Here is a 21,600-nt window from a genome sequence, read left to right as displayed (position 1 = left end):
TAGTAAATATAATCACAAAAGTCCATCATGTTGTAGAAACATGGTGTTTTCAGTGCTCATTTCAAAAATGAAAATTTGATGGTGTTTGAATCTATTAGCACTACTAGTTTAACTAACTCATAGAAGACTGTGTGATAGTAATGATTCTTGTTGATTGTTGGATAGATTTGTATGCATAAATTATTGAATTTCCGTGACCTTGGGTCTACGTTAGAGTCTTAAAATCACTGATGCTACCAATCCAAGAATCTCAAAAATAACTACTTTGTGCAACGGATAATATAAAGTAATAAATCACGTATGCACAAGTATACACAATTTTTAACAAAATTATACAATAATGTACAACCTCAATCTTCTTCATACTAAACCAAATCTAAATAATACAACAACCTATTATATACAAGATATAATGAAAAACTTCTCTACTACTTCAATGTCATATCTTGTCCTAACAGTCCTTCGCACTCGTACTACTCATTAGCTGCCCCTTAGTCCTTCAAAGCACAAGACATTAAGACTCTAGGATGGTTTCCACCTAACATTATTGCAAGGAAATTATGTAGCATGTGCATGAGCTGATCCAATATTCTCTCTAAGTTGGCCAATTTTCGAGCTCCAATCTTTCAGCCTAGCAATCACCTTTTTTCATCAAGCTACTACACTTCGGCACCAAACATCACCTACTCTTCACCTCCTCTTCGTCACTTCAATATAGCTTTTCTAGGGCTACTTTGGGAAATAAAAATGCCTCCCTCCACCAAACCAATGATGCCTAATGCTCCACTGCAGAATCTGCTCCTAATTGGGGTTACTTATCACTCAAGACATTCCCAATACATAACTCCCATAGGATGCCCCAATTATGATCCAAATCTAGTCAACTCCTTAACCAATGCACCTCCAAATGTTGCTCCAAATATCTTTGTACTACTGCTATAATATTGTGTCCTTGTTAGGGATTTTTCCATGCTACAACAACCTTGCATAACCTCCTTATGGTCCACGGCAATCCTCCAATAAACTATGGCCTTGGCTAGGAGAGGCACTCCTCCTACACGACGAGGGTAAGGAATAAAAAAAACCCTCAAAATTACCCATGCAAGCTTTTTTTATTGTGGTATGGCTTGCAACCTACCACACAACACTGTTGTTGCAACATGATACCCCTAAAACACTCCAACTGGCCATCCGCAAGCCTCCAAATAGTTAGCATTTTATCCCTTTATTCCTTGACTTAGCAGCCAACAAAGTCAACCTCCAAAAAAACAAACTAGGACATTGTAATAACCCTTCAGACAATCCTCTTCATCTCCTTGTTCTTTCCTCTCTAGTTATGGCCTAAAACAGACACTTAGTCTCTCCAACGAGTCCTATTGTAATGCATGTGCTACACTTTGCTGGATGAGGAATAGTCCTCCACTTCACTTCTATAAACATAAAGAGGGATCCAAGAATTTAAGAAGAGACATGTCTTTTGGATGAATTTACTTCAATCCTACATGACTTAACTGTCCATTAATTAATTGTCAACTTCAAAAATTCATATATTCATTTCTAGAGCTCTGCTTTAAGTGATCTTTGCAGCATTGGAATTAGCACACCAAACTCTATCACCTAAAATTTTCTCATGCTCAAATTATTTATGCTTTTGGCCCAAATCCTGATGGGTGAAAAACCCCAACCTTCGATTCCAAGCCCACAAGTGACCCTTGTGGTGCTTTTCCCTCCAAACCTTGAACCCTAGGGCTTTGAGTACCTACCAAGCTACACAAATCAAAACTTTATCTTAGTGATGGAGGTACTTCCTAGACTAGGAAGTAACTCATCATCGTCATCACTTCTCACAACACTTGCTCAACTCCTTATGCTCACAATCACAACAATCCCTGTACGGTGAGCTATGCCCTTCTTAGAAGTGTCGCTTTCACTGGAAGCATTGTAATTCCTCTTCTTCTCCTATATCACTTTCGAATCTCCCATGATTCCTTCTTGGAAGTTGTAGGAGAACCCTTGCACCCCACTGACGACATGCTCTTCTTCAGTTGCAAAGTCTCCCTCTAGACCTACAATCTCCCTCTTGAACTCGACTACCTCTAAGTTTCTCGAACCTGGACGTTCTTCTTTGGAAAGTGTACCTTCTTCTCGGGAACTTTTACTTTCTCCTATGAAGCACGCACCTACTCCTACTTCTTTGGAACCTACACCTCCTCCACCTTCTTCTTTTCATGATCCACAAGCTTGCCCATTAACTTGTAGAGACCATGCTCTCTAACTGCTAGTACAATCCCATCGGACTTAGAGCATTTGGGACTGAGTCTTGCCTTCCCATCTTGAAAAAATACCTCAAACCCCTTCCTCTCGATCATCGAGATGGAAATCACCCTATATCTAAGTCCTGGTACAAAAACTACATCCTGGACCTGCATCACAAGTCCTATCTCCATTCTGAATGGCACAACACCAGATCCTCGGATCTCCAACTGACTCTTATCACCCAACACCATGTACAAATTCAAGTCCGATTCAACTAGAGTCTCAAAAACCATATGTGGCCATATAATATGCTTTGTCACACCACTGCCCATGTACCATCCATCATCATTGATAATACCCTGTGAGAAATAAGAAATCATAGTAAAGTCCTCTTCCAACCTCCTAGTGAGATCATTTATCTCAGGTAAAGTGGCAACACCGGTGGCCTACTTTCCCTTGCTCTTCTCATCATCTCCCTTCTTCTTCATCGTACATCTCAACAAATAATGACCCATCTCAACATAGTTGAAACACTTGAATCTACTCAAATCCTTCTTTCTCTTACCCTTCATTCATGTTACAAGTGCAAAGTCATCATTGAAAGACTTCTTCTTTGGATGAATATCCTCATATCGTAACTCTTCCTGAATGAATTCATCCCACAACCTATCCTAATCTAACATATTTTCCATGGAAATGATCCCTTTAATGAAGGGCTTCCATTCCTCACTAAACACTTTTAATGAAACCCTTACCATATCTGCATCTGAGGTAGTCACACCGATGGCAACAAGTTCATATTTGATCTGACACAATCTCATTAGATATGAGGTCACACTTTCACCCTTTATCATCTTGGTGGACTTCAACTTATCTTAAAATCCCAATACCTCGTTCTTGTTCTTATTTTGAAACAAATTCTAAACAGCCATCCACATCTCATGTGCATTGTTCTTCCCAGAAAAATGAGGTATTAGGTAATCCTTCACATTATCTAGGATGATCAATCTCACCCTCACAGCCAAATATTCATATATTTCCAGCTCCTCAGGTTCGGTTGGCTTCTTGATCTCTTTCTCGACGAACTCCTAGATCTTGTTGACCTGTAAGACAAACTTGATACTTTCCTTCCAAGGAGTATAATTGGACAACCCCTGCAACCTGTCCTCATACCAGAGACCTCCCTTCAACTTGACATTGTAGTGAACCCTTCACTCATAATGTGACCAATTCCCTCTCACATTATACATCGTTGTGCACAAATGTCATTTCCCTACTTTCAAAGTAGCTTAGACACACTATGATACCATGTTGAATTTCCCCAACCTTGGGTCTAAGTCAGAGCCTTGAAATCACTCATGCTACCAAACCAAGAATGTCAACAAGAACTACTTTGCACAATGGAAAATATAAAGCAGTAAATCACATATGCACAAGTATACACAATTTTTAACAAAATTGTACAATAATGTACAACCCCAATATTCTTTATATTAAACCAAATATGAATAATACAACAATCTATGGTGTACAAGATACAATGGAAAACTTCGTTGCAACTTCGATGTCGTATCTTGTATTGTCGGTCCTTCACACCCGTTCTACTCACTAGCTACCCCTTAGTCCTTCAAAGGACAACTCATCAAGACTCTAGGAGGATTGTGACTTAACATTGTTGTGAGTCACTTCTATAACATGTACAAGGACTGATCCAATCTACTAACTCGGTTGGCCAATTCTTGAGCTCGAATCTGCTAGGGCAGTAATCACCTTTATCCATCAAGGTGCTACACTTAGGCACCAAACTTCACCCAATCTTCAACCCATCTTTGTCACTTCATGATAGCTTGTCTAAGGCTACTTTGGCCAATCAACACACTACCCTCCACCAGACCAATGACACCCAATGCTCCACTACAGAATCTACTCCTACTTGGGGTTACTTATCGCTCAAGACAATCCCAATACATGGTTCGTATAGGCTGATCCAATTTTGATCGAAATATGCTCAACTCCTTAACATAACACACCTCCAAACACTACTCCAAATTTGTTTGTACTACTATTGTAATACTATTTCCTGGTTTGTGCTTTGTCCACGCTGCAACTACCCTTCACAACCTCCTTATAGTCCATAATAATCTGCCAATAAATTGCGGCCTTGGATAGGAGAGTCACTCCTCCTCCATGCTAAGGGTAAGGGTTAAAAACAACCATCAAAACTGCTCATGTAACATTTTGTTGTCATGGTATGGTCTGCAGCCTACCACACAACACTCTTGTTTCAACATGACACCGCTCAAATACTCCAACAGGCCATCTGCAATCATCTAAACAGTTATCATTTTAGCCCTTTAGGCCTCAGCCTAGCAGCCAGCAAACTCGACCTCCAACACAACAAACACATACCCTATAATAACCCTTCATACAATCCTCCTCATATCACTATTATGTCCTCTCTAGCTGCGACCCAAAACAGACACTTAGTCTCTCCAACATGTCCTCTTCTAAGGCATGCGTTGTACTTTGATGGATGAGGCACAGTCACATACATACATACAGTCATGTCCACTTCACCTCTATATATACACATAAAGAGGGATGCATGAATTTAATAGGAGACATGTCTTTTGGACGAATTTACTTCAAGACTACATGAATTGACTGTCTATTAATTAATTGTCAACTTAAAAAATTCATATCCTCATTTCTAGAGCCTTGATTTGAGTTATCTTGGAGCGTTGGAATTCAGAATGCCAAGCTCTATGACCTTAGTTTTCTTCATGCTCAAATTCTTCATGGTTTTGGCCCAAATCCTGATGGGTGTAAAACCCCAGCCTTGGGTTCCAAGCCCACAAGTAATCCTTGTTGTACTTTTCCCTCCAAACCGTGAAACATAGGGTTTGGAGTACCTCCCAAGATAAACAAATCAACATAAATGAAACGATGTGTTGTATGAGTTAAAAACTATGGGAATGACAATGATTAATGTATTGTTGCCTTAACCATTGTTTGGAAAAACAACTTATGGGAAAATTGTTTTAACATGTGGAGGATGTATCCCTACTTATTATATTACTTTCAATGCATAGAATAATGTTACAAAATGCTATTAGAGAGTGTTATGCAGAATCTTGTTTATGGAAAATAAAGGACCAATAGTGTTCTATGTGTTGAAATATTAAAAACATATATGCATGTGAAAGTCAAATGTAGCTTGAATGTATTTAAAAAACGTTTTGTGCGTAATAGTATTTTTGTAGAAGGTATGGTTTTATTAAAAAATGTTGTGACTAATATTGATGATGTGATTAAGCACGGGTGACTAAATGGAAATTTAAGAACCTGTGAATGGTAAAATGTTGCAATTTGAATTGCAACTGCATATGATAAAGTATAATATTTAACATTATAATATGAAAGATTGGTATCATTTTATTAAAACTGCATATTGCTAATTATGTGAAAATTTGAAATGAATACCACATGTATGTACATATGTATATGGGAGTAACAGGTATCAAATGTTTTCTATGTTAATGCACTATTTTTTGGACTAGATGGCTATAGGATCCATGTTTAAACTTTTTTTATGGTGTAGTCAATTTCAGTATTGTGATGTAATCAATGAATTATTATTAATAAAATACAAATATTTGAAAAATGCTCAGTGGATAGCACTAGAGTTAGAATATTTCTTGCAAGTTTGGAAATATTTGTTAGTGGTTGAGTCTAAGTTAAATATTTCTTAAAAATCTCTTAAAAATAACTAGGAGAAATTAATTAGAAATAAATGGATTTAGTATGATGGGAGAGAAAGATCATATTAAATAACTTAGTTGGAGAAAGATACTAAGTCCGGGTGAAATAAAGCATTGTGGGAGAAAAAGGCAGACTTTAAAGAAAAAGAAAAGAACCTTTTTCAATAAAGAAAAAGGCCTAGGCAAAAGGATTGGCAGACCCAAAAGTGGGTTGCTAACAAAATATGCTAGGAAGGAAACTTATAAAAGAAACCACCAAGGAATCAATGAGGTTGTTCATACATCCAATCAAACTATCAAACAACATTAAGTAACTCTTAGTATGTTCATGATTCATATATATTCATGACATGAAGAATTATTAGATGATTGTAAATGGGTAACAAAATCAATCTAGTCAAAGCACAACAATCAAGAAAGTGCAGTAATTAACAAATCTAGAGTGCACTCAGTTATTAGTATAAATTACAGTGAAAAGAGAGACAATACAATACTAAAAAAAGATATTAACTTTATCAACCTACATTATTAATACATTCATAATGTGATTATTTTATAAAAAATAACACGACATTATTAAAACATGTATATTAGCCATTTTTAAAGAAGAATACAGTATATCAATTCTTATCAAAATAATTTTTTTTTTTGGGGGGGGGGGTAACAATATGAATATGAATATGAATTATGTAAATGAAAATGAAAATGAGATCTGCACATGATTACAAATGTTATATTAAATGTTAACATGGAACATTTATGTAAATGATAAATATATAAAACATAAAGTAAAGACAATGTCATTAAATTAAAATATTTAGTACGTGTTATAAAATTACATATTTTATCACAACTAGACAAAAGAAAAGTGTTATAACAATAACTACAATTATTTATTGCTAGTTATATTTATCCTTGAGCAAGAGAAACTATCCCCCTAAAATAAGGTCATTTGTAGTGCATGTTTAAATTCTAGAAAATTGTGAAGTAATGTTGGTATTTAATAAATGTGTATATATTGAATGTTGAAAATATTATATGCTATATAAATGATGACATAGTTATAAATATGATGCATTGTCATTTGTTATTTCTCTATGTAAAAGGAGAAAGGAGAAATGTTTTTCATAAAGAATTAGGATAGCTTCCTACAACTTAAAGAATGTAGTGCATGTTTAGCTATAAACATTTACCAAGAAAGAACTTAACAAGTGTGAATGGACTATGAATGGACCATAACTATAGTATATTCCTCTATATTTTGAGTCAATAAAAAATATAAAATACATCACTTACTAAAAATATATGTGAATAATGTTTAAAGGAAATATTTTTATTATTGCAACGATTGAAACATAACAAATAATAATGTAAATATATATTAATAATATAAATTAATTTAAAAAATAAATAAATATAATAATACAAATTCAATTGTATTTAATTTTTTATTTATTTAATTATTTATAGAAAATATTAATAATATGAAGAAATATATATGAATAATATTTGAAGGAAATATTTTTATTATTACAGTAATTGAAGTATAAATGTAAATATATATAAATATAATATAAATCAATGTAAAATATAAATAATAATAATAATAATAATTATTATTATTATTATTATTATTATTATTTAATTATTGATATAAAATATTAATAAAATGAAGAAATATATATCAATAATGTTTGAAGGAAATATTTTTATTATCACAAGTATAAAACATAATGATGATGATGGTGATTAATGTTTGCCAAGACCAAAAATTGGATTATTAGACTATATATATATATATATATATAATACAAAGTCAAATATGTTTAGTTTTTTATTTATTTAATAATTTGTATAAAATATTAATAATATGAAGAAATATATAGGAATAATGTTTGAAAGAAATATTTTTATTATTACAATGATCAAAACATAAACAATAATAACTTAAATATATATTAATATAATATAAATTAATTTAAAAATTAATAAGTATAATAATATAAAACCAAATGTATTTAATTTTTTTTATTCATTTAATTATTTATATAAAATATTAATAATATGAAGAAATATATATGAATAATATTTCCTTAAATAAAATATTAATAATATGAAGAAATATATATGAATAATATTTTGAAGGAAATATATTTATTATTAGAATGATCGAAGTATAAAAATTAATAAGGTTAATATATATTAATATAATATAAATTAATTTAGAAAATAAATAAATATAATAATCCAAAATCAATTTTTTTTTATTTAATTATTTATATAAAATAATAATAACATGAAGAAATATATATGAATAATGTTTGAAGGAAATATTTTTATTATTACACTGATTTGAAGTATAAAAAATAATACTGTAAATATATATGAATGCAATATAAATTAATTTTAAAAAGCAATAAATATAATAATACAAAATCAATTGTATTGATTTGTTTTTTATTTTATTATTTATATAAAATATTAATAATTATTATGATAATGTTTGAAATATAAAATTTAATAATGATGATGATGATGGTTAACTTTCATTGGGATCAAATTTTGGTATTCGGACTTAAAGAAACGAATTATTTAGTTTGATTTAAGATTTTATTTTTAAGCTCAATTAGTTTGATTTAAGATTTTATTTTTAAGCTCAAAAAACTTGGAGAAAAACTTCCCGAGCTCACTATAATTTTGTCATCGTAAAATGCTAGGAAGGTCAGTATTGCAACAAAGATTATGAAACTGAGATCTAATGTGGTTGTACGCGGGGCACACTAAGAGGAAGTGATTTTCATCATGGATGTTCATATTCTTACAGAGATGGTATATCCTTTCCATCCATGGTGTTTTAGGAACTACCCAATGACCCGTTTCACTATGGAGCTCATGAGAGTTCGTTCTAATCTTGTCTATATTAATTTTCTTCTTTGAGCTAGTTAAAACAGATAGATACTTTTCATCTTCCAGGGTGGGGTTGATGACCTCTTTATAATATCTTAATTTTCTTTTAGCTACTAAATCTTTCTCACACCACATTTTTTCTTTGAACTTAGAAGTAACAATATTTGTAATGTTATTAATGTTTTGCAATGCATCATTCTCGTCGATCTCCCAATGGTTTAACGAGGCCTTGGTGTCTTTATACCAACCTCGTTTGAGCCTTAGGTGGTTTTGGATAGGATTTAAAGCTAGCTTAGGAAGCCTATGGTCTCCTATGTTATTGATTTTATGCTTGTACAACAAAAGCCTGGTCATAGCTAGGCTCTCGATAGGGGAAAGACCCACTTCTATAAGCAAAATAGGATAGGGTGTATTGCTTTTAATTTTGAGGTTATACGTTATAAAATACTTTTAGATTTGCTCAATCTTTCTCCAGGATTCTCTAGAGATACTGCAACCCCAAAACTCACATCCATATAAGATAATAGGAGTGACTAAAATTTCAAAGAGGAACTTATTTCTATCCCACATTACGAGGTTTGTCGTTTTACAATTACTTTCAAGACCAAAATAATCTTTCCACCCCCCATTAATCCTTTTCTCAATGCTATAGTTCCATTTGAGCTTGTGATGAATATCAATTCCTAGGTACTTGTAAGAAGACACTTCCTCCAAGTTACTAGTCATACATAAAATTAGCGTAAGTGTCCTTCTTGGATTTGATAATCATAACTTTTGTTTTTCAGTGTTAACAGTCATACCCATGGTAGAGAAAAAATCCTTAAGAATTCTGAGTTTCTTATCAATATTAGATGGGCACCTTGTGAGAAGAACAATATCATCAGCATAGAGAAGAACAATGATGACTATCCCAGTTAAGATCATGCCAGCACAACTTGCCTCCTCTAAACAACCTTCTGGCTTGTCGATATAAATTCCAAATAGGGTAGGGGAGAGGGGGCAACCTTGTTTAACTCTGATATTACACTTAATATCTTTCGACCACCCCTCATTGCTCTTTAACTTGGCAATTACATCCTCGTATAACCTTATAGCGACAACTCTCAACTCGAAAGGAACCTTTAGCTCTTATAATCTATTCCATAAATTGTTTCTAGAAATCGTATCGAAAACCTTTATAAAATCCACAATAATTTTACATTCATATATAAAATATAAGGGTATAAATTTTCAATCATAAGTCGTGTCAAAAGAGTGATGGCTAAAAAAATTCACATAAATAATTGTGAAATGTAAGAATTCACGTGAGTAATATTTATGTATAAAACCAATGCTTTTCATTTTAATTAATTCAAACATCATTTTGACTAAATTGATCAAATTAATGAATATTTTTTTTATACGACTTTGGCTCAATTTAAATTTATATATTAAAGTTAATCATTAAGGATTTGACATCTTCCTAACGTTGAAACGTGAAACTTCATCTCTAATGAATATTTTTTTATACGACTTTGGCTCAATTTAAATTTATATATTAAAGTTAATCATTAAGGATTTGACATCTTCCTAACGTTGAAACGTGAAACTTCATCTCTAATGAATAGTTTTTTTATACGACTTTGGCTCAATTTAAATTTATATATTAAAATTAATCATTAAGGATTTGACATCTTCTTAACATTGAAAGAACGACTACGCATTTAACTAATATTTAAGTATTGAACTTGATCTTACATTCATATTAAACGTAACGATTAGATATTTACTTAAGATTTATATGTTAAATTTCGATCTGCAATTCACATTAAACGTGAATTGTAACTTGTGACGTGTCAAAATACGGCGATTCTTATTTCCACTACAGTTTTTTAATTAATGCCTCTGGCGATAAAGAAATATAAGGGAAAGTGGAATAAAAAAGCAGCAGGAATAAACGGCGAGCCTTATATTTCCGTATCACCCCGCATGTTGGGGGCATTAATTAAAAAAATGTGGTGGAAATAGGAATCGCCGTGAAAATACTATTCTAGAGATTTGACGGGGAAAGTCAATGGTCAGAAGGTCACAATATTCCGTATTTTGTCTGGAGTTTCCCTTCACCATTTGTATCACTGAAAGAGCGGTACTGCAGTGTCAGTTGCTAAGGGTTCACCATTTTCTTTGGAGTTCAGTCTCTCATCTCAAAATTTTGACATATGCTAGTTTTAGCTATAACATATTACCTTGTGAGATGTCCTTCCTTGACCGCGTTCAATAAGCCTTCAGAAAGCCGCTACTTGAATGTTTCCAATATCTCATAGGAGGAAGTGGTTATAGATTTCTGACGGTTCAGTCCCACGCGAACATAAAAATATGTCGTGGACGGTGGTTTTTAGCGTGCATGTTTGTCAAACATCAAAGTTTAAAATTCTGTGCTGTGTTCAAAAAAATCGCAACTTACGTTTGCCATCTCCCTCGAGTCAATGCACGTCCGTACAATCCTTAAGCCATCATAAAAACATGCGCAAAGGATCAAATTCATACTGCAATTTACCAAGTGTGATGAAATGATAGTAACGACAAAACTGTGGATACTATAAGAAGGCCCCGGCATTTGCAAGAGTGGCTCAGAGCAGAAGCAACCACCACCAGTATTGTTAGTGTTGTTGTTTTCTTGAGAAGACAATCGTGAGTCATGGCTGTGAAAATGAGCAATCAAATTAGTATTTTGAGGTGCATGCTGTTGATTGGAATACTCCGCTGTGTTCATGGCAGGGGGGCAAAGCCATTTGAATCAAAATATGGAGAGAAGTTTATGGGACGGAAGATAGTCGAGGCACCGGGCAATATAACTAGGTCCACGTTTCCTGTGGAGAAAGTTGAGAGAAACGGAGCGAAAATAGTTCAACAGTAAGTAAATCGCTCACTGCAACATTACATTCCCTTTTGTTAATCTCTCTGTTCTTTTTTTTAGTTATTTGATGTTGGAGGCTGAATTAACACGAGAATGCTTCATTGTATGCGTATTCGAACATAAGCAGAAGCATTATTAACAACCGTACAAGAGGAGGAGAAGAGCTGAGCGTGTTGTCATGTACGACGGGTAATCCCATCGATGACTGTTGGCGGTGCGACCCCAATTGGGAGCGCAACAGAAAACGGCTGGCAGATTGCGGCATTGGATTTGGGAAGCATGCCATCGGAGGCAAAAACGGCAAGTTTTATGTGGTTACGGACCCCAGTGATGATGCCGCGAATCCATCCAATGGTACACTCCGTTATGCTGTGATTCAGACGGAACCGCTGTGGATCATCTTCCAGAATGACATGTTCATCCAGCTCAAGGAAGAGCTAGTTCTTGACAGCTTCAAAACAATCGATGGACGAGGCGCGAAAGTCCACATTGGTAAGGGCCCGTGTATCACCATAAAGGATGCGACAAACGTCATCATTCATGGTATCCACATTCATGACTGTAAAAGTCTAGGAAGAGCTGCGATAAATATGTATCCTTTGAAGAGTGGGTCGAGAAAAATAAATCATGGAGATGGGATTTCAATCTCGACAGCGAGGCACATATGGGTGGACCATTGCTCTCTGTCTAACTGCGAAGATGGCCTCATTGACGCAGTAAAGGCATCCACCTATATCACCATTTCCAACAATTATTTCACTCACCACAACAAGGTAAGCAAGCTCACACATTCATTCATTAATTAATTGCAATCCTCTTTACTTTATTCCTTCTCTTCTAGCTTGACAATGGTCTGCTTTTCCCCAATGGTAGGTGATGCTATTGGGTCACAGTGACGACCACCATCATGACAAAGTTATGCAGGCAACGGTTGCACTCAACCATTTTGGCGAAGGTCTCGTTCAGCGAATGCCAAGGTGAGTAGTTAATTGTTATTTCATTCATTCCCCGTCTTGTTTTGCATTTTGTTGTGAAGGAAAAGTATGAAATAGTTATTATATCATTTAGAGATTAAATTATGAATGAAATGGATGTAGGTGCCGATTTGGATACTTCCATGTGTTTAACAATGATTACACTGAGTGGGGAATGTATGCCATCGGTGGAAGTTCAAACCCCACCATACTGAGTCAGGGCAATAGATTCATGGCATCGGGAAATCCCTTGGCTAAAGAGGTAACCAAGAGGCAAAACTCCACAGAAAGTGAATGGAAAAAGTGGAACTGGATATCAGAAGATGATGCGCTGCAAAATGGTGCATATTTCACGCCATCAGGATCGCAGGTGCTTTCGACGTATACAACTGCATACAGTGCCAGACCAAAGAGTTCAGCCGTTGTGGAAGAGATCACCAGGAACGCAGGCGTTCTCTCGTGCAAGAAAGGAACTCGCTGCTAACTGCAACTTCTTACCCGCCATTATCACGACTGTATTTGAGTGCCCTCAAACATTGTCATTACTTTTCATAACTGTACTGTATTCTTGAATGTCTCCCTTCTCACAGTGCCGACAAAATGATCGGAGCTCTTATGCATTGCTTGCAACTTTCGTTATAAATTATGAGCAATTACTTCACATTATCTTTTATCATAAGTTATGCGGCATATTGATATTGATCTGCTATTTATTACCTTTTCAATTTCGCGAATACAAGGGATTCATGTTTATATCAAAATGTTTAAGTAGTTATTTTAATATATATAAATAAATAATTTTTATTTTTATTTTTTTTAAATACGTTGTAATTATAATAATAATTTTATTTATAGTGGTGGGAAGCATGATTATGATTCAATAATTAAAGTCTCCGACCAGAAGTATGTTTTAAAAAATTCAAATTCTATTATTAATATATTTTCAAAACTCTTATCCATCCAAGGTTTTTAATATAATAATGGTCATCACTGTATTTTTATAATAAAACTAACAATATCCGGTCAGAATCACAATATCGTTTAAAAATAAATCCCTTTTTGACTTCGGTGGTTGGAAGCATGATTATGGTGCGATGATAAAAATTTTTGACTTCGGTGGTTGGAAGCATGATTATGGTGCGATGATAAAAATTTATTATATATATATATATATATATATATATTTATTATATATATATATATTTGAAAATCTTATTCATTCCAGTTATTTTTTTTATATAGTAATGCCCATCCCTCTATATTTATATTAGAATGTTTTATATAGTACTACCCATCCCTCTATCTTTATATTAAAATGAACAATATCACGTGAAAATCACAATATCATTTAAAAATGGATTCCCTTACTGTTCATAAGGTATTTTTTATATAGTAATGCCCATCACTCAATCTTTATATTAAAATGAACAATATCACGTGAGCATCACAATATCATTAAAAAATGGATTGCCTTAATAATATTTTTGAATTATTTTAATTAAAATACCTTAATAATAGTATGTTTTTATAAATTATTTATTTTTTAGGTAATACTTAAAGGCGTAATTTGATTAGAAAATAAAATGGCAGTGAAATATTTTTTTTTGATAATTTTGTTCAAAATCTAGTTTAGATTTTTAAAATTATTAGTTTAACTTCATTAATTTACGAAAAGTTAGTGATTTTTAAGATACTAAATTCATTTGGAAAGAAGTTCATCGAAGGGAATAAGGGAGGTCTGTGATTGGAGTTAGGGTTGAAGGTGGCACTAGGGTTTTGGCTTTGGGAACCATGGCAGGACGTGTAGGGGGGAGTGTGGTTCCCTCCTACAATCAGGTCGTTATAGGCAAAAATAAGGAAGCAGGAAAGAAACACTTTAAAAAACCTCTGGAAAAGGCAACAGAAGCAAGAGGCAAAGGAACATTGGAAAGAAACGGACTTTAGGAACAAGAAGGGGATAAACCGGAAACAAACAAGGAGAAGGAGAATGTAGGAAGCTATGGAAAACATCCTTCCATAAGGACAACGGGGGTCTGCAAACCCAAGTCGAGTACCATTCCATGGGTCATATTGAGCGATCCTGTGGTTCAAGCACATAGGATCACATGACAGAACATGCAATCATATGCAAATTTATGGGGTTATGGTCAATGGAGAGGGTGTACATATCTGGATAAGGAGTCATTGGAAGCCAAAGGGGGGAATACACCTACATCTAGGTTCTAAGGGCTTCTTTACAATGGTGTTCACGAGCCTAGAGCATAAGGATAGAGTGTTTGAAGGAGGTCCATATTTCTATACTGCAGCAAGACTCTACATGAGGCCATGGATGATGAACTTTGTCCCAGAGTGGGAAACCTTCACATCAGTACCGGTATGGATTAGACTTTACTCCCTTCCTCTGGATTATTGGCTACCAGAATCTCTAAAAACAATAGGCAATAAGTTGGGGCATTTTCTAAAGATTTCAGAGGCGACTCTGAAAGGAAAATACACCTCCTTTGCCCAGATTTGTGTGGAAATGGACTTATCTGGAGCTCTTTCGGAAGCAATAATTCTGGAGGTGTATGATGAACAATGGGTGCAGACTGTGGACTATGAGCACATCCCATTTAGGTGTCACAAATGCCATGAAAATGGGCATTTATTTAGAGACTGGCCAACAAATAATATGGAAGGAAATATGAAAAGTGCTGAGGATAAGAATCATGAGGGTTTCACCAAGGTCGAGAACAAAGGGAAAGGTGGTAAACATCCACAAAAGAAGAAGAATGAGGATAGACAGTCAAGACCCAATCAGTTCAAAATCTTTGAGGAAGAAGAGGGGAACAAGGAAACAGTCTAGGATGTGGAGAACATAATTAATGAAAAGGAAAAGGAAGATGACATGGAGGATATCACAGTAGATAACTAGTAAAAGGATGATCTATCGAGCTGTATGGAGATAAGGACTACGAGATGACTGCAAGTGAAGTGGGAATAGAGGACTATGAACTACAAGAGATTCTAGATAAAGAAAATCTAGATCTAGAAAAATTTCTGGAACAAGGGATGACTATAGGACTTGATTCCCTGCCAAAGGGGGACTATGACAGGGTACAAAAGCTCTTTCTATGGAGATCACAAGCAAATGGAGCCGAAGTCAAAGAAATCATGAAATTCAAGAGCACAGTGGAGTCATAATGATGGAAAATGTATAGGCACAATCGTCAAAGAACTCAAGAAGGAAAAGAGGAAGGAAAAGACAGAATGAGCTGCTCAACGAATGCGGGAAATTACTGATTAACTCAGGTAAGATGAAAGATCTTACCAGTTACTCCTTTACTAACCTTTCTTAATGAAGCTCACAACCTGGAATATCAGAGGCATAGGAAATAAAAGGAAACAAAGGACTCTCAGTAATAGAATTAAGGAAGAAAAACCAAATATGATCTTTATTCAGGAGACAAAATGTTCGATGGAAAAGATTAGAGAAATTCATAATAAGTGGCTAATCAGATATGAGTACCTAGAGGTTAAAGCAAACAACTCGGCAGGGGGGATTCCTATGCTATGGGATCCACAGAAATTTGGGATCCTGGACACTGAAGCATCTAGGAATTATCTTTCTATGGTTTGTCAACCTATGGGTGATAAGGAGGTATACATGATTACAAATGTTTATGGACCACAAAAGCAAGCAGACAAACTCAAGCTTCTCATCTCCCTTGAGGATATCAAAGCAAGATACCCCAATTTTCCCTGGATTGTTGTAGGAGATTTCAATATGATAAGATCTCTCTCAAAGAAAAAAGGCGGTATTAAAGAACTAGGAAGAGACTCCTTGTCCTTCTAGAATTTTATAATGAACATGGGGCTAGTGGACACTAAAACAATAAATGGAACCTTCACCTAGAACAACAAGAGGGGAGGAGCTTCTCAAGTTGCTTCCAAACTTGATAGATTTATTATTTCAGAGGACCTCCTTCTCGCAGGCCCAGCCATGAAAGCTTATATTCTATCCTTTGGAGAATCGGATCATTAACTTGTACAGATGGATGCCACATTTATGGGCATGCCCAGAAATAGACCTTTCAGGTTTGAAAATGCCTGGCTATCTCTCTCTGAATTGATTAGTAATATTGGAAAATGGTGGAGAGAAGATATGAACATCCAAGGCACTAAAATGTTCGTGCTCCATCAGAGACTCAAATACATCAAATCCAAACTCAAAGAATGGAACAAAAAGGAATTTGGTGATATCTTCAAAGACAAAAGAGAAGTGGAGCAAAAGCTACAAGAGATTAATCAGATAAGCATCACATATTGATTTACCGAGGAGAGGCAAAAGCTTACTGACTCTTTGCAGGAAGTATAGGAAGAGCGATTCTTGCAAGAGGAAATTTTCTGGAGGCAGAAATAAAGGATACAGTGGATTAGGGAGGGAGAAAGGAACATAATTTTTTTCATAAATCCACCATGCCTCCCAGGGCACATTACAGAATCAGCAAGCTCAAAGATTCTTCAGGAATAGAGCTTGTCTCTCACAATGATATGGAATCAATACTTGTACAACACTTCCTCAATATAGCAGAGGAACCCTTAAAGGACAGATCTAGGTTCATTGAACAATTCACTCAATACATCCCTTAGCTGGTCACCAGAGAAGATAACCACAATCTTAACAGGCCAGATTCAGAAGAGGAAGTCAACAGAGTGATCAATGAAATGCAAAATGGAAAATCCCTAGGCCCCGGATGGGTTCAATGTAGACTTTTTCAAAGCTTGTTGGGAAACAGTCAAACAGGATATCCTTGAGGTTGTGGAAGACTCGAGAAAATATAAAAAGGTTTTGAAGGTTCTTAATGCTTCCTTCATAACTCTGATCCCAAAACAGGAAAATGCGTTGACTCCAGATGGTTTCATACCCATAGCCTTATGTAATGTGGTGTATTAAATCATTTCCAAAGTGATAGCCAATAGACTCAATCCCCTTCTACCATCTCTAATCTCAGAGGAGAAAACAGGCTATGTGTAAGGAAGATAAATTCTCAACAACATCATCCAAGCACATGAGGTGGTACACTCTCTCAAAAGCAACAAACAATTTAGTATGATCATTCAGTTGGACCTAGCAAAAGCCTATGAAAAGCTAAGTTGGTCTTATATAAGAGCAATTCTAAGGGCCTATGGCTTCAACCGAAATTGGATAAGATGGGTTATGTCACTCGTCACCACGACCAATTTCTCTATACTGCTCAATGGATCTCCATCAAGAACCTTCACATCATCCAGAGGTCTCAGACTGGGAGATCCGCTCTCATCTTTCCTCTTCATTCTCATGATGGAAGGGCTAGGTAGAGCATTCAAAGTGGCAAATGCTAAAGGACATATCTAGGGTATCAAACTCACTGAAGATGGAGCCGAAAATACTCATCAACAATTTGTGGATGATACAATGCTGCAGGGTATACCCATAGTCAGAGAAGTCGGAGAGATCAAACATATCTTGATTGAATTTGCTAAGGCAGCAGACACAGAGGTAAGCCTCAACAAATCCAAAGTTTTTTTCTTTAATACCAATATTGTTATTTAGAGAAATATTACCAAAATTCTTGGGTTTCAAAGGGAACAACTACCATCCAAGTATCTAGGCATACCTCTTACTGATAAACCTTTGAGCAAGAGTGTGTGGGAGCCAACAATTAACAAACTTTAGGACAAGGTCAAGAAATGGAAACACAGGTCACTATATTTGGCAGGACGCCTGATGCTCACACAAGTGGTCTTGCAGGCTATTCCCATTTTTATGTTCTCAGGTCTTCCTACTCCTAAAGGTAGTATGCAACAGATTAGGAGTATACAAAGGGATTTTTTGTGGGGTAGAGGTGAAGAAAAAAAGAAGTGAGCTTTAGTAGCATGGGACAAGATTTGCAAGCACAAAAACCATGGTGGCTTGGGGCTTCACGACCCTGAAACCCTTAGTAGAGTTTCGGGAGCCAAACATTGGTGGCGATGGATTAAGGAATTACCAGCTCCATGGGCTAAGCTATGGAAACAAAAATATTCCAAGTATTGGTAGGAAAAGGATCACATTAGAATGTCAGGGCAAATCAAGGGTTCCCATATTTGGAATCTGGCATGGGAGAATAAAAGTATTGTTCAACAACACAACTTCTGGGAAATTTTAGCAGGGAACCTAGCAAGTTTTTGGGAGGACAACTAGCAATAGGTACCCAACCTATATAAGGATGAATTATGAAATATTTCTGGGACCAGGATAGGGATAGTGAAAAATTGAGGATTTAAAAGGATCTGGGCCACAGTGATGATAGTCCTTTGAAGGTCCTGGCAAGAATCCTCGCCCAGGAGCTAGAGCATAGAAGGATTCTAGTATCCTCCTTACCTGAACAATTAAGAAGGGGAAAGAACACCAAAGGAAACTTTAACCTCAAAGAAGCTAAACAGAAAGTAACAGGATTTAACTATCTGAATCCTGATCGAGTCTGGAAGAAACTTTGGCAAAGCCCCCGCTGGATGAGAATAAAGTTATTCATTTGGTTAGTGCATCAAAGGAAAATCTTAACCTGGGAGAATCTAAAAAAAGGCTTTATTGGCCCCTCCCAATGCCATCTTTGTGGTTCTCAAGAGGAGATGATGGATCACCTTCCCAACCTATGTCCTTTCACATCAAACATATGGGACTGGGTGGCCTCAATCTTTAGGCAAACAAACAAGGATAGTCTCAGCATTTCCAATACTTTGAAGAACAGGCAAGTAAATTTCTCAGCGAATGAAACTATTAATAAAGCTTGGATTCTGGTACCAGGCTTTGTTATCTGGAATGTTTGGAAAGAGCCCAACAATTGGATTTTCAAAGACAGAGCAAGAGAGCCCAAACACATAATTGCCCAAATTTTGAGGCAGCGCAAAGACACAATAAGAAGCCTATTGAGGAATCTTCCTAAGGATCCTCCTTTGCCCTGAGAGGCGAGCATTCTTATGCAGTTGGGTCTCCAATCCATGAACTCATATGGCTTATTCAAGGGAGTAAGCCAAATTAATGCAAATATTAATATTTGGCAACCTCCTCCTCATGGCTTTCTAAAGATTAATATAGATGGAGCTTGTAAAGGCAATCAAGGGTTAGTTGGCTTTGGAGGGGTTATAAGAGATGAAAAGGGTCAAATAAAAAAAATCTTCCATGGCCACTTGGGCAAGGCTACTAACAACATGGTGGAGCTCATGGCACTAGAACAAGGCTTGGAAATTTTGTTAGTTTCTAATTTTCACAATGTCATCATAGAAGCAAATTCGGAATTGATTATTAGAGTGGCCAAGAAAATATGTAATGGTGCTTCTCCAGATAAAGTTTCAAAGCACTGGAGGCTTTTGCAAGTATTTCACAGTATCCACTTCCACCTACAAACCTTAAAAATGGTCAACTTTGTCCATGTGAAGAGGAAAGATAACATGTTAGCGGATTGCTTGGGAGATGAGGGAGTCACCAACATGGATAGGGATTCGCAGTATGAATGGGATCTAGCACGCCCAGGAAAACTGTTGGAGGACTGTCTCTATCAGGTAGACAAAGATATAGAGCTATGGATTCAAAGGAAGGACTGAGATGGTACAAAAGACAGGAGGGAGGACAGGGTACCCTAAATTGTCTGCCCTCTTGGGGTATGGGTTGCAATCCATAGCTCAGTATTCCTTTAGACCCTCTATGGAAGTACTATAGGTTGGATCATCCATGGAACAAGACTTTAGGTGGAAATGTTGATGGTGTTTTGGGTTTAACAGTGATTTTGGGAGGATGGCACAAGAACTATCCGATGCACGAGATTAATGGCTACCACTTGGCAAAAGAGCGCAGTAGTTATTCCACGAGGAGTTGTTTTCTAAAACCACAAGAGGTTTATCACGCGGGGTCTAAGTGGTATCATGTTTTTTAGCAAGGCTCCGATTCCAATCTTCATGGGAGACATAGCAGGGAGAGGTGAGAGAATACCACTCTCATCAAATGGTTATCCCTTACGCGACTTGTCCACCCGATATCTCTGTAAACCGTTAGATCATCGGCGAGAGATCAACAGTGTCTGTTTGATCATGCAAGTTAGCTTGGTTTCTCAGACCCTAAAAAGGTTTAGAGGGCTGGAATAAAGTTTATGTTGGGTCCCTAAGAATGGTTTGGTATGGGTTGTTGTGGGCCCGCGTTCAGTGTGGGTCCAGTGGATACTGACAGGTCGGTTCGGAGGGTGCGCGACTCTACAAGCTCTATGAAGTTTCTAGTTGATCTTCTTTGTTGGAAGTCTGGTGGACCCTCACTTGAAACTTCTTTTGAGGGCTCGAATTCTTTCAGTACTAGACAACATGACCAGATGGTCTACTGATTGCTTGTTGTCCAAAGTAAATGGAGGTAACTCCCCGGTTTTTTTGTTAGGACTTCACATGGTTCTGGATGCGTGGTTCATTTTTCTGACTGCACAGATGCCTGTTGAACTCTCACGGGGCTGTATCTTGTAAATTATGTATTTTTAACTAGATTAATAGAAAGTCCTACTCTTACCTGATAAAAAAAAAGATACTAAATCCATTTATTCTCTGATGGGCTGGTGTCGAATCATCACGACATGTGCCTGTGCGTTGGAGTGTGGATAGAGATGGGCCTCCACATGCAACACAGATGTCATAAAAGTCGTTGGGACCTGGGCTCCTCCCGCGAGTGTTACTTATTGTGCAACAAAGGTTAGGAGGGTGGACATTTGCAACTATTGGGTGATGAGGAGGGGGTGTTGGGTGCGAGAGAATAGTGAGGTATTGACAT

At 36.0% G+C, this 21,600-nt stretch overlaps 2 protein-coding genes across 3 annotated transcripts; one reads left to right on the top strand and one right to left on the bottom strand.

The window, feature by feature from the left end:
- Nucleotides 1–2,201: 2,201 nt before the first annotated feature.
- On the bottom strand, nucleotides 2,202–2,636 carry LOC149159958 (uncharacterized). Its single transcript, XM_089434474.1, has one exon. The coding sequence runs from the start codon at nucleotides 2,634–2,636 to the stop codon at nucleotides 2,202–2,204; it is 435 nt and encodes a 144-aa protein (XP_089290600.1).
- Nucleotides 2,637–11,485: 8,849 nt separating this feature from the next.
- LOC149159957 (putative pectate lyase 18) lies at nucleotides 11,486–13,455 on the top strand. 2 transcript variants are annotated; one of them, XM_089433591.1, is made up of 4 exons: nucleotides 11,486–11,816; nucleotides 11,945–12,593; nucleotides 12,694–12,797; nucleotides 12,918–13,455. In XM_089433591.1, the coding sequence occupies exons 1-4, from the start codon at nucleotides 11,602–11,604 to the stop codon at nucleotides 13,276–13,278; spliced, it is 1,329 nt and encodes a 442-aa protein (XP_089289717.1). In that variant the 5' UTR covers nucleotides 11,486–11,601; the 3' UTR covers nucleotides 13,279–13,455. The 2 variants fall into 2 exon arrangements, with proteins under 2 accessions (XP_089289717.1, XP_089289719.1); XM_089433593.1 differs by having other exon boundaries at nucleotides 11,506–11,816; nucleotides 11,948–12,593.
- The last annotated feature ends 8,145 nt before the right edge of the window (nucleotides 13,456–21,600 follow it).

This window comes from Pinus tabuliformis, chromosome 5_2 (genome assembly GCF_031772625.1).
Source record: "Pinus tabuliformis cultivar Carrire ecotype Pingquan chromosome 5_2, CPIR1, whole genome shotgun sequence".
NCBI classification, from domain to species: domain Eukaryota; kingdom Viridiplantae; phylum Streptophyta; class Pinopsida; order Pinales; family Pinaceae; genus Pinus; species Pinus tabuliformis.
This window is presented reverse-complemented; position numbering and strand designations above follow the sequence as displayed.

Excerpts from the sequence above, each read along its gene's own strand:
- LOC149159957 (XM_089433591.1), top strand. The coding sequence starts at position 11,602 with ATGGCTGTGAAAATGAGCAATCAAATTAGTATTTTGAGGTGCATGCTG. Across the intron at positions 11,817-11,944 it reads GGAGCGAAAATAGTTCAACA|CAGAAGCATTATTAACAACC; the intron begins GTAAGTAAATCG and ends TTCGAACATAAG. Across the intron at positions 12,798-12,917 it reads CTCGTTCAGCGAATGCCAAG|GTGCCGATTTGGATACTTCC; the intron begins GTGAGTAGTTAA and ends AAATGGATGTAG.
- LOC149159958 (XM_089434474.1), bottom strand. The coding sequence starts at position 2,636 with ATGATTTCTTATTTCTCACAGGGTATTATCAATGATGATGGATGGTAC.